The 13,436-nt window shown below is 42.0% G+C and overlaps 1 protein-coding gene across 1 annotated transcript in view; it reads left to right on the top strand.

Moving 5' to 3' along the window:
• The window catches only part of LOC122349507 (kelch-like protein 33), a 52,441-nt gene extending 40,032 nt beyond the window's left edge, over positions 1 to 12,409 (top strand). The window contains 1 exon segment of the mRNA XM_043245570.1: positions 11,890 to 12,409. Coding sequence (XP_043101505.1) covers positions 11,890 to 12,409 — 520 coding nt within the window.
• The last annotated feature ends 1,027 nt before the right edge of the window (positions 12,410 to 13,436 follow it).

A 13,436-nucleotide genomic window follows, 5' to 3' on the forward strand; every position in this document is an offset into this window, starting at 1 on the left:
AATTGAATAAAATATAGTGGAAACGGAGGCATACATCGCCCATTTTCCTGAATGTTATAATTCACCGTCACAGCAGCAAATACATTCATATCAGTCTCTATGGGTTCGGACAACAGTCTACTAATGCCTTGGTTAATATTGCAACAGATCAAATAACCTAAACTGTATTACCATTTGATCAGTTTCAGCAAACTCGTCTGTAATCAACCTTTTCCAAAACAGTGGCTCTTTTAAAATAGTTTGAATTACTCCTTCGCTTTTAAATCCCTGTCTGTTTAAAGACACTAACCAATGCTTGCCTTTAATATTTGAAGCTGCTCCTGCTCTTTGGCTATAAATTTTCTCACTGCTCAACTTCTCTCTACACACACAAACTTCCCAATAAATCTCATCAACTGTGTACATGTCACAAATGAGGGGTCTGAGGCGTGCGGATCCATATGCAGGCTTTTATTAAACGAAGGCATGGTCAAAACAGGCAGGCGTCAAACAGGGCAAACAGGAGTATTAGAGATGAGGCAATAACAAAATCCAGAAACAGGCGATGGTCAGGTCAGGCAGCAAACAATCAGAAAACCGAAAAACAGACAGGGTCAAAACCAGGGAAATCAGAAACAATAATCCACGAACGATCTAACAAAGAAACAGGCGAAACAATGCAACCTGCAGGTGAGGGGCCTGCTACTGAATTTATAGTCCTCAGACAGGAAGTTGTCACAGAGGGAGTGAATGCAGATCACCCAGAGGTCAGGGCTCCCTCTGCTGGCTTGGTGACATAGCCCTCCTCCTAGGAGCGACTCCTGGCGCTCCACAAAACAAACAAAACAAAACATAACTGGCATCGATGTTTTAGACCTAGATGTCTTACCTCTAAGTGACGATATCACTGATCATTTCTTTATATCTTATAAACTCTCTGTAAGTGAGATTAACCGAGCCGCACCTCGTTGCCAACTGGGTAGAACCATTATCCCAACCACTGTAGATAAATTCACAAACAACCTACCAGATCTATCTGACCTGCTCCGCAAACCTGAGAAAGCAGATGATCTTGAGCAAATGACCAGCAGTATGTGCAGTATCTTCACTCGCACATTAGATACTGTCGCTCCCATCAAGTTAAAAAAGATTAGAGAGAATAAAAGTGTACCATGGTACAATAGTCATACACACGCTCTAAAAACAGCTACTCGTTCACTAGAACGTAAGTGGAGAAAGACTAAGCTAGAGGTTTTTAGAATTGCCTACAAGGACATTATGTGCACTTACAGACAGTCACTAAAAGCAGCCAGAGCCGAGCACCTCCGTAAACTCAATTCAATTCAATTCAAGTTTATTTGTATAGCGCTTTTTACAATGGCTATTAACTCATTGAAAGCAACCAAAACAATCCTAGATTTTTATTTAGCACAGTGGCTAGATTAACAAATGATCGGTCAGCAATAGAACGCTGCACACCCTCTCAGTTAAGTAGCAATGACTTCATACAATTCTTCACTAATAAAATAGATAATATCAGACTTAAAATAACAGAAAATCAACCCTTAACTCTGTCCTATAGTCCAGCCTCACTCAGTACCCAGCAAATTCAGTTACAGTGTTTTGCAACCATAGGACAGGAAGAGTTAAATAAACTAATCACTAAGTCTAAAGCTGCCACATGTGTATTAGATCCTATTCCAACTAAATTTCTGAAAGATATATTACCAGCAGCTGGTGAACCTCTTCTAAATATTATTAACTCCTCCCTATCGTTAGGTCATGTTCCCAACCCATTCAAATTAGCAATTATTAAGCCTATGATCAAAAAACCACAACTTGATCCTAATGAACTATCTAACTACAGACCGATATCAAATCTCCCATTTATATCAAAAATATTAGAAAAAGTTGTGCCTGCGCAGTTATGCTCCTTCTTAAAGATGAATGATGTCTATGAGGAGTTTCAGTCAGGTTTTAGACCGCACCATAGCACAGAAACTGCATTAGTTAAAATCACTAATGACCTGCTCTTATCCTCCGACCGAGGCTGCGTCTCGCTACTAGTTTTATTGGATCTCACTGCTGCATTTGACACCATAGATCATAATATTCTCCTGGAGCGTTTAAACACCGCTGGTGTACAGGGACAGGCGTTAAATTGGTTTAAATCATACCTATCAGACCGTTATCAATTTGTAGATATAAACGGAGACCGCTCTAGTACAATGCCTGTAAAGTGTGGTGTGCCTCAAGGATCAGTTCTAGGCCCCTTACTGTTCTCTATATACATGCTGCCCATGGGGAACATTATTAGAAAGCACAGGGTTAATTTCCACTGTTATGCAGATGACACACAGCTATACATTTCATCTAAGCCTGATAAGTTATCAGAAATGTCTAAATTAACAGAGTGTGTTAAAGACATAAAAGACTGGATGACTAGAAATTTTCTTCTATTAAACTCTAATAAAACAGAGGTGCTTCTTATCGGACCAAATTCATGTTTACAGCAAATTTCTGAGCTCAAACTACAATTAGATGGATGTGATATAAACGTTACTCCGACAGTTAAAGACTTGGGTGTGATATTGGACAGCAACCTGTCCTTCGAACACCATATCACTCATGTTACAAAATCTGCCTACTTTCATCTTAGAAATATTGCTAAACTCAGACACATGCTCTCTCTCTCAGATGCAGAAAAGCTAGTTCATGCATTCATGACATCTAGACTGGATTACTGTAATGCACTGCTCGCTGGTTGTCCAGCATCTTCAATAAACAAGCTTCAGTTAGTGCAGAACGCAGCCGCTCGAGTTCTTACCAGGACAAGGAAATATGATCACATAACCCCAGTTTTATCCTCCCTGCACTGGCTGCCTGTTCATTTCCGAATTGATTATAAAGTACTGTTACTGACCTACAAGGCTCTAAATGGTTTAGCCCCCATTTATCTGACCAGCCTTCTGTCAAGCTACAACCCGTCACGCTCTTTAAGATCTCAAAACTCAGGGCTCCTGGTAGTTCCTCGTATAGCAAAGTCTACTAAAGGTGGTCAAGCATTTTCACATTTGGCACCCAAACTCTGGAATAACCTTCCTGCAAATGTTCGGGGATCAGACACACTCTCTCAGTTTAAGTCTAGGCTAAAGACATATCTTTTTAGCAAAGCATACTCATAAAGATTAACATAAACCTATGCTACAGTACATCGTGATTCCCAATAGTATGAATGGCCGCTACGCTAATTATCCTTTTGTCTCCACCTCGGGATGTACATCCCGAGGCATCTAGTTACCGAGCCTCTCCAGTGGACCCAGCGAGGAGATGACCTTCCAGCGATGACGTCGAGGAAAACTCAACCTTCTGTCTGGACTAATTCTATCTTGAACTTTCTGCATTGTAATTCATCCTGCTGTTTTGTAACGCATCCTGCTGTGTAGTGATTCACTTTTGTCTGTGGAATGATTTGCTTTTGTTATGTAATAATTTGCTTTTGTGAAGCTGCTTTGGAACAATAGCCATTGTAAAAAGCACTATACAAATAAACTTGAATTGAATTGAATTGAATAACTGGGAGCTTGGGAGGGGGTTCTGGGAGGGAGTCAGCACACGGAGTCCAGGGAGGAAGAGATGGAGGGAGAAGCCAGGGAGAAGACAGGAGGAGTCCGGAGCGGGAGGCGATCCAGAGCCCAGCCATGATGGTCAGTGGTGGAGCCGACGGAGGGAGGAGCCATGGAGAGGTAACGGTCATCAACCCCATGGAGCCGACCGACGGCGGCAGAGCAGGTGGTCGAGGAGACTGAGGCGGAGGCAGAGAGCTGAAGAGCCAGGGTGACACAGAGGCGCTGGAGGTCCTAGGCGATCCCGCAGGCTTCGGCGACTGATGCGGAGACGGGGGACGAGAAGGATGCGGCGGAGCCAGAGCGACAGAGGACTGAGGTGGAGCCGGGGGAAGGGAGGAGCCTGACAGAGCCAGAGGGATGGAGGGACGAGGCAAAGCTGGAGGAGTGGAATCTTGAGGCGACGGATGGTCGACGACCGACCAAGGCGTAGCCGGAGAGACGATGGAGCCTGGTGGAGCTGGTGGATTGCCGGAGCACAGTGGAGAGGAGGGAGCTAGGAGCCTAAGGGAAGCCGATGGGTCTACAAGCCGAGGTGGAGTCCGGGGCTCGGAGGCGGGACGATGAAGGGAGGGATCCTTCACCCACGGCGGCGATGGAGACTGGCAGACCCGTGGCGAGCTCCAGGTGGAGGGCAGAGGATGAGTGCAGGGGCTGCTGGGATCCATTGACGACGTGTAGCAAGGGTGGGAGGGTGGGATAACTTGAGGCTTTGCACGAGGCGCGGGCACTGGAGGCTTTGCACGAGGCGCGGGCACTGGAGGCTTTGCACGAGGCGCGGGCACTGGAGGCTTTGCACGAGGCGCGGGCACTGGAGGCTTTGCACGAGGCGCGGGCACTGGAGGCTTTTGGGAGGGCGGTGGCCATCTTGGGAAGCGGCTCTGGGAGGGCGGCGGCCATCTTGGGAAGCGGCTCTGGGAGGGCGGCCATCTTGGGAAGCGGCTCGGGGAAGGCGGCCATCTTGGGAAGCGGCTCGGGGAAGGCGGCCATCTTGGGCAGCGGCTCGGGGAAGGCAGCCATTACTGGAGTTGATGCTGTATCCTTTTCCTCCTCAACACCCAACGTGAAAGCTGACCCCACAGTCACTAAACCGAACTCAATAAACTGTGCAAGTGACTCACGTGGACCCTCACGAACAAGTTTTGTCTTGAGTGGCTGATTTACTCCCTCATGATACAACTCAATCAATAAACAGTCAGGTATGTCAGAGAGGTAAGCCATGTCCAGAAACTCTTGAGTATAATCCGCAATTGATCGGGTGCCTTGCTTGAGGGCCAATAAAGATCTAGCGAGGGTCCTACCTGGCCATGGATCAGGTGAAAAGCCGCTGGATCCTGGTGTGAGGTTGCATTCTGTCACGAATGAGGGGTCTGAGGCGTGCGGATCCATATGCAGGCTTTTATTAAATGAAGGCATGGTCAAAACAGGCAGGCGTCAAACAGGGCAAACAGGAGTATCAGAGATGAGGCGTTACGATCCCAAGAAGGACTAGGGGTGTATGGGTCGCACACTTAAATTTAAGAGACATTGGTAGGCTGAATATCCAACACTGGTTACAACCAAAGCGATGACACGAGACAAACAAGATGCTGAATGAGGTGATTTATTTACAATGAATATGAAAGTGCAAAAGAAATAATACTAATTAAAGAAAAACATTCACATAAAAGAATCATTTCAAGTGTAAAGCAGAACAGAAAGAAAGACTGGCTATTGGTGCGGCTGAAAATAAACCAAAAAGCCAATCTAACTACAAACAAGTTCCCATTTAAAACTGACCTAAGAAAAACAAAAGAAAAGGAAAAAGAAAATCTTCAACGTCCAGGACGTCCTAAACTGCTCTTCTTAAGAAGTACATAGGTTGGCACGCACCACCTTACCTAGTGTATCTCTAGACAAAGAATCACCTAAATGTTGCGTGGCTTGCTTTCCTTAGCCAGTCTTTCTGCCACCAACAATGTCAACCATTTACAACATGAGTCTCAAACAAAATCTCGCCATCAGTCTCTAAACTAGGCTTTTAAAACCCAGTTGAGAATGGCAATTGGTTGAAGCCTGAGCAATGGACCACTATCTGCACAAATCAGGAGAGCAGACTGACAGGATTGGTTGAAATGCTGGCATGTGAAGCAACCAATCAGGGAAGCAGGACGACAGGATTGGTTGGACTACGTGGATGAAAGGCAACCAATCAGCAGCGACAACAAGGGATAAACTGAAATAAAGCAGAAAACAACATACAAGAAAACCCAATAACGTTCCGTAACGTAACATGAGGCAATAACAAAATCCAGAAACAGGCGATGGTCAGGTCAGGCAGCAAACAATCAGAAAACCGAAAAACAGACAGGGTCAAAACCAGGGAAATCAGAAACAATAATCCACGAACAATCTAACAAAGAAACAGGCGAAACAATGCAACCTGCAGGTGAGGGGCCTGCTACTGAATTTATAGTCCTCAGACAGGAAGTTGTCACAGAGGGAGTAAATGCAGATCACCCAGAGGTCAGGGCTCCCTCTGCTGGCTTGGTGACAGTACACTTATTCTCTAACTTTGTTACCCAATGCTTGTAGCACTTTGTTACACCAAATCACATGTAATTGCCAATTGTACCTAGTTTTGGCACATTGTTCAACACTTTGATCAGTGCAATCCTCCCAGAATTTGTCTGTTACAATACTGATCTGATAGAACAGTTTTTTGTTCTGTGAATATTTATTTCATCCTAAAGCTATCTCAGCCTTTCTAGTGGACTCACTGTACCATTTTAAACCAGGAAAAGGATTTCTTAACTTATACAAAGTCTCATAAAGTGTAAAGTTTTCCTTTGTGTATTGATCTTTGAATTATTCTTCAAGTAAATTTCTCTCTCCTCCTTTTTCTAACTTTTTCTCACTAGTTATCAATTTCTTATTTGGTTCTTTCTTAACGTTTTATCCTTCTGGACCTCCAATGTTTATCACAAAACTTGCATCCATCTCATAGTCAGGATCAATATACTCAGGATAGATCTCATTCCTCTCCTCAGTCTCTTGATCAACTATCATCAAGTTCTCACTGGATTTTGTAAAAACCCAAAACACTATAATAAGTATAGCTACATTTATCATGGTTACCACAAAGATTGGTTTGCTTAAGCAGACCTGTTTCCATCTTCACTAACCCTTGAACACTTCTCTGTCTGAGCCAACACTTAGCTCCAGGTTCCTTGTCCTGTAAAATATAGCACAAATCTGAGATTGTGTTCAGTTTCTTTAAGTCAGCTAGAGACTCAGTTTCTTTCAGTATTTGTAAGTTCTGCTGTTACAGATCTTAAGACCGTTTTGTGTGTAAAAAGACTTTTCTTCTATGATTGGGCTTCATTCCCCTTCTAAAAGTCTTATTACATTCAAAACATATGTATTCCCCTTCTATGGGGTCTATCATAATTTATTATAATTAATAAAAGGACCTTGACAAACGGACAAACGGAACACAAACACACAGGACTTTAATACACAAGGAAATGAGCTAAATTAACAGGAAACAGATGAAGACAATCATACTATAAACATGAAGGGAAGGTAGGGCACAGAGACAAAAACTATAACAAAGAGTCCAGAGATGTGACAGTAATTAGATCTAAAGAAGATGTATTCCTCTCAGGTGAATAACATAAAACTTTATTTAGTTTCTTTAAAAGCTATTCTTCTAACTTTCAACTAAATAAGTGGCCCAGAAAATCCTTCTACTACTAGTATATATTTATCTCCTAGCTTCAATCTTGGATTTAAAGGTCCTGTTATATCCATGAACTATTCCTTATTAACACGTTCTTGTGTAATTTTACAATAATCATTTAATTATTTTATTGTACCCTCTTTTCTTACAATTGTCACATTTTAGTCTTATTTGTCTCGTTTCTATCATCAACACATCTCTCCTCACAGGCACCTTCCCCACAGCATTTAAGCAGGCTCGGGTAACCCCACTGCTCAAAAAGCCCACTTTAAACACTTCCCTTATTGATAACTACAGGCCAGTCTCTCTTCTTCCATTCATAGCGAAAACACTTGAAAGAGTTGTTTTCAACCAGGTATCACTGTTTCTTTCGCAAAACAACAAACCATAACCAGTCAGGTTTCAGGTGCGGCCATTCAACTGAGACTGCACTGCTCTCAGTCACGGAAGCCCTGCGGACTGCAAGAATCCAAATCATCAGTTCTCATTCTGCTGGATCTATCCGCTGCTTTTGACACCGTGAATCATCAGATCCTGCTGTCTACCCTCTCATCACTGAGCATCTCTGGGATCCCACTTCGCTGGTTCGAATCCTATCTCACTGGTAGGTTTTTTAAGGTGGCCTGGGGAGGAGAAGTATCCACAGCACATCAACTGGTCACTGGGGTTCCTCAGGGATCGGTTCTTGGACCCCTCCTCTTCTCCATTTACACTACATCACTAGGCCCCATCATACAGGCTCACGGCTTCTCCTACCACTGCTACGCCGATGACACACAGCTCTACCTCTCTTTTCATCCAGACGATCCAACGGTAGCTACTCGGATCTCGGGTTGCCTGGCGGACATCTCGACATGGATGCAAGAATACCATCTACAGCTCAACCTGACAAAGACTGAGCTGCTTGTATTCCCTGCCACTCCAACTACACAACACGACTTCACCATCCAGCTAGGTTCTTCTACAATTACCCCATCAACCTCAGTCAGAAATCTTGGTGTAATCCTCGATGACCAACTAACCTTTAAAGATCACATTACAAAGACTGCTCGATCCTGCAGGTTTGCACTACACAACATCAGAAAGATCAGGCCCTTTCTAACAGAGCAAGCTGCACAGCTACTTGTCCAGGCCCTTGTCATTTCTAGACTGGACTATTGCAATGCTCTTCTGGCTGGACTTCCATCGAACACAATAAAACCTCTACAAATGATTCAGAATGCAGCGGCATGGCTGGTATTCAATGAGCCCAAGAGAACCCATGTTACACCTCTCTTTATCTCCTTACATTGGCTACCGATTGCAGCTCACATCAAGTTCAAGGCACTGATGTTTGCATATAGAACAACCACAGACTCGGCACCGGTCTACTTCCACTCACTATTTCAAATCTACACACCCTCTAGAAGTCTGAGATCTGCTAGCGAGCGACGCCTCGTGGTATCATCTCAAAGAGGCTCGAAATCACTCTCTAGAACTTTCTCATTCTCTGTTCCTGGCTGGTGGAACGATCTTCCCGTACATATCCGGAATGCTGGATTTCTGTCAATCTTTAAGAAACATCTGAAAACTCACATCTTTCAGCAATACCTGACCTCATCATAAAAAAAAAAAAAAAAATTACTCTCACTTCTCCTCCCCCTTGTTTATTCCTTCCCTTCTGGCATGTACTAATTTGAACACTGCCTGTGACTGGGTGTTACAAACACTTACTCTGTCTGTTTGTCTCTCAAAAAAATTTACAAAAAAATGTACGTCGCTTTGGATAAAAACGTCTGCAAAATTACAAAATGTAAATGTAAATGCAAATATACTATATCTGCTACTCTGTTATCAAAATAACTTGTTGAGCTTTTAACCTTTTTTCTTTTTCATAAGCCTTTAAAACAGACATTGCTTCTGTAAACGGAGCTGTACTGAGATCAGAACCTCTTTCCTTCACCTCTTCTCTATTCTTCTCATTTTATCTTTATTCACATTATTTATGCCCAGTGCTCTAGATTATCATTTGCTCTAGTTTTTGATCCACACACTGTAATTCCTTTAAATAGGTTTATTTTACTCTTCTGACGTTTTTAGTTTTCCTTAACTATGTCTTAAGTTCGGATTTCTAAATATATTCTCCTATCCTTGAGTATCTTGGTCTTTTGCACAACTATTTGTTTTCAGAGTTTCCAAATACTCTTTCTTTATGATTTATCATTAATATATTATCAGTAAAAGCAATTTCATATGGGTGATTCTTCTAATATCTCTTCAAGACTATATTAACAGATTACCCAACAATTCATTCAGCTTTGAGGTAATCTTTGGTAAACAAAATAGTTATTATTTACACTTAAATCATTTAAAATATACATATTATTTACAGTACAGTTTACTATTTACAGCACATTTTCTGATGACCTTTCTCTTTGGATCTCTAGTATTAATGACGTAACCTCTGTCTGGTTTAGTTACTTTATAGTTTGTTTCTAATCTGAAAACTTTATCTGTCTTCAGAATGAATTGTATAGGATTTATTTGTAATTTATAGATTAATCTTTTTTCAGAACTCTCTGTTCAGTAATTTCATCTAATTCCTCTTTAGCCATTTATTCATTGAATACTGACACTGAAGCTTATGCATTCTACCGGATATTTTCAATATTTCATACTCATTCTTATCACTAACTTTCTAACAAATGTTTTTGTGCCTTGCATAAGGTGCTTCTCTTTGTATAACCTCATCTTTTTGCCTCTTCTGATCCTAGCATTTTACTACATATTTTTCTTAATTCTAACTCAACATCGACTTCTTTTAATCTGAATATCTTTCTCAAATCTCTTGCTGCTAACACATTCTCTGGTCCTCTAATCATTTTAATACCAAACTCTTCTCCCACTCGTTCTCTTTCGACTTCATCGACTTCATTTCGTCTTATTGTGTTCCTTCTACATTAATAAATAGATTATTATCCTTATCACAGATATTCCAATAACATTTTGTACACTGTGCACTTTCAGATTTAAAACTTTGCAGGATGTTTTCATTCACTTAGAGATGTGTTATTGTTAGCTCAGATTAAAGTTTGAGTTTATCACAGCCAGAGGTTTGCTGGCAGATTGTATCAAACAACCACATGAAAGAAAAGAGATAAACTGTATTACACTTTTTAGCAAAACACAGCAGTGACGTGAACTATCTGGACTCAGTGGAGTGTTACGCACCCGAGGACAACACCTGGAGGTCAAGCCCGTCTATTACGGTTCACTACAGAGTCTGTAATTGTGTGCGCAGAGCGTATCATTACAGATAAAATAACCTGCGTTTCCTTGAATAGACCGATGCTTTCCATGATGCTACTTACAGATGCATGGATTTCCTCAAATAAATTGGTGCTTTTCAACCATGTCCCCAAACACTGCATGTTTTGGGTGTTTCCCTCGTCTTCCTCACCTGTTTTCGGGTCTTGGAGTCTCTACCTGAATCAGGTGTGTTGAAGGACGTGTTGGTGTGGGCTCCAGGAACAGGGTTGAAAACCCCCGCTACGAGCAACAAAGTATAAATGCACTTCAGTATCCGCATGTTACTGCAGGATATTTTCTTTTGAATGACCTCACGATTCGTCATCATGTTTAAAGTCTCAGCGTGTTTAGATTAGCTAATGTTTTGGTAACTTCCAGCCCGTTTGTGACGTCGCTTCTCCTCAAGTTCACGCTGGCTTCCTAACAGAAGAACCGCAGTGTAGAGAATCACAAAGCCACAAACGTGCTTGAACTTGAGGGGACTAAAACAATTTTTGACCAAGATTTTTTCATTCAAAATCGTATAATTCCACAGCAGTTTGACATTAAATATACCCTGCTGGCATGTTAACATTGATTTAATGGCGAATGAACATCAGGTAAAATGGGTGAATCAGCGATGAATCATGGGTAATTTACCTCTTTTACTGTTAAGAGTGTGGCGCTGGAAATGACCCCTTTAAAGAAGTGCTTTCTTTGATTATTCTGTGTCATTCTGACAAGTGAGTAACACTCACCTAAAATATCCTTTATTAATCCCAGAAAAGACTGAAATCTCGTTTCCAGGAGTATCTGACCAATGACTACATCATGCATTGCAAAACCAACATATAACACACACCACTAGGATGCTCTCATAACGAAGACATTAAATAATTATAAGACACCAAGTTTTGTAACTTTATTTCCTTTTGGAGAAAATTCCAGTCTGAAGTTTTCATAAGTTCTGAAGTTCTTTGTATGAGTCAACAGAGATAAAAAGGCAAATGACCCAACATATAATTAATTAATTAATCTCAGAGCTCCTTGATGACAAACTACATCTGCTTAATCGTGAATGCAATGCACATACTAATTGAAAAACGACTTTTTTAAGTAAGAGCCTAGAATTTCTTACATAACATATGTTGGTGTCAATAATAATACCCAGATATATGTACTCTGACACCAATTTGACTCCACTGAGAAGTTTGAAGGACAGCTTCTAGACACCCGTTTTGTAACTTTCAATCTTTTAAGTAACTGTGGTGTGCTGTGCTCCTGCTGCTTTCACAGGTCGTGTCATCCTCTGGACGCTGCTGTCTGTGGTCACGCCGCGGCGGTGTTGAACGGAGAGATGTTTGTGTCTGGAGGCTGTGACTCCGGCCTGCGCTGCTCTCCGTGTCTGTGGATCTACGACCCGGCGCGCGGCTGCTCGAACCGATCTCCCATGACAGCGGGGGCGGGACGGGCGGGGCACGTGATGCTGGTTTCAGGACAGCGATTGGTCGTGGCTGGGGGGTTACAGCCAGCGTGGGCGGGGTTTGGAGACCAGCTGCAGTGTGAGTGGTATGATCCCGTTCGTGACTCCTGGTCGTCTTTCCCCGGTCTGCCCCGAGCTCACCTCTCACCGGGGGCGGCCGCTCTCGACGGACAGCTGTATGTTTTGGGAGGGTCTTCGGCTGATTCGGCTCGTGATACACCGTGGGTGCACCGTTACGATCCACAGGGAAAGTGCTGGGAGAAACTGGGAGCAATGCCACGACCTTACGCTGATCTCGCCGCATGCGCTTTACAGCTCTGTCTGAAGAACTGAGAGGGAGGATGAAGTGTCATTTTTAAGAACATTTTGTAGTTTATTTTAAGATTACTATGACTTTCTGGAACTGTTATGTCACTTACACACAAATTTATTGTGCACTAAACAATAAAGGACAGTTGATTGGTGCAAACTTTTAAATCAACCTCATATAACAATGAATGAGACATGTAGAGCTGGACGAAAATAAAATGTGAGAGGGAATTAAAGTATTAAAAAGAGCCTTTTTATTTGGTTTGACCCCTTATCTGTCAGTCATCGTGGAAAAAGAGGGAAATGGGGGTCCTATGCATGTTGATCAGTGTGTAAAATGAAAAAAAAAGGGAATGAGGTAAACATGTGCAGAATATGTTCAAAGTTTATGAAGATATTTAGTTTGAGATGAAGAAACCGTCGGTACTGAAGATAAAAGACAATGGAAAAAACTAAAATGCAAATGCTGAGGTGAATTGTTTCCAGGGAAGCCGCTGTGGAAATGAAATACTTTGTTAAAGAACTCTGTTCTGTCTCTACCACATTCAAATAAACACACTTCCAGAGAATTAGAAGAAAAGAAGAAAACGAGGAAGAAACAATGCAAAGTTTACAGAAATAAACAAATGATGTGATGCTGAATGAGAGAAGACAGAAACATCAAACTCTAAAGTAAGAATAACATATATGCTCGTTCTTTAGCTAGAATTACTCTTAATAAATGCATACAGTGAATTTGTCACTTCTTTTTCTAGCATTAATCCAGAGGACTGTTTCATACAAATAAGTCTTAGTCCAAATGACTCTCAAAGGATTTAAGTCCAAGAAAAGTTGCCTTATAGTCAATGACTCAGTGACTGGAGTTATATATATATATAAAATCACCTGCATCTCTTGAACTAATCTCTCTCTGTTGTGTCCTGATGTCAGCTGTCACCAGTTGCTAGGCAACAAGTGTTGTGCAGGAACAGGAAATACTCAACAGACAGTCTCATTTAACAATGGCCACTTAAACCTTCAGGGACTTTGAAGGACGCATTGGGGAACAATT

This window comes from Puntigrus tetrazona, chromosome 7 (assembly GCF_018831695.1).
Source record: "Puntigrus tetrazona isolate hp1 chromosome 7, ASM1883169v1, whole genome shotgun sequence".
Classification (NCBI taxonomy): domain Eukaryota; kingdom Metazoa; phylum Chordata; class Actinopteri; order Cypriniformes; family Cyprinidae; genus Puntigrus; species Puntigrus tetrazona.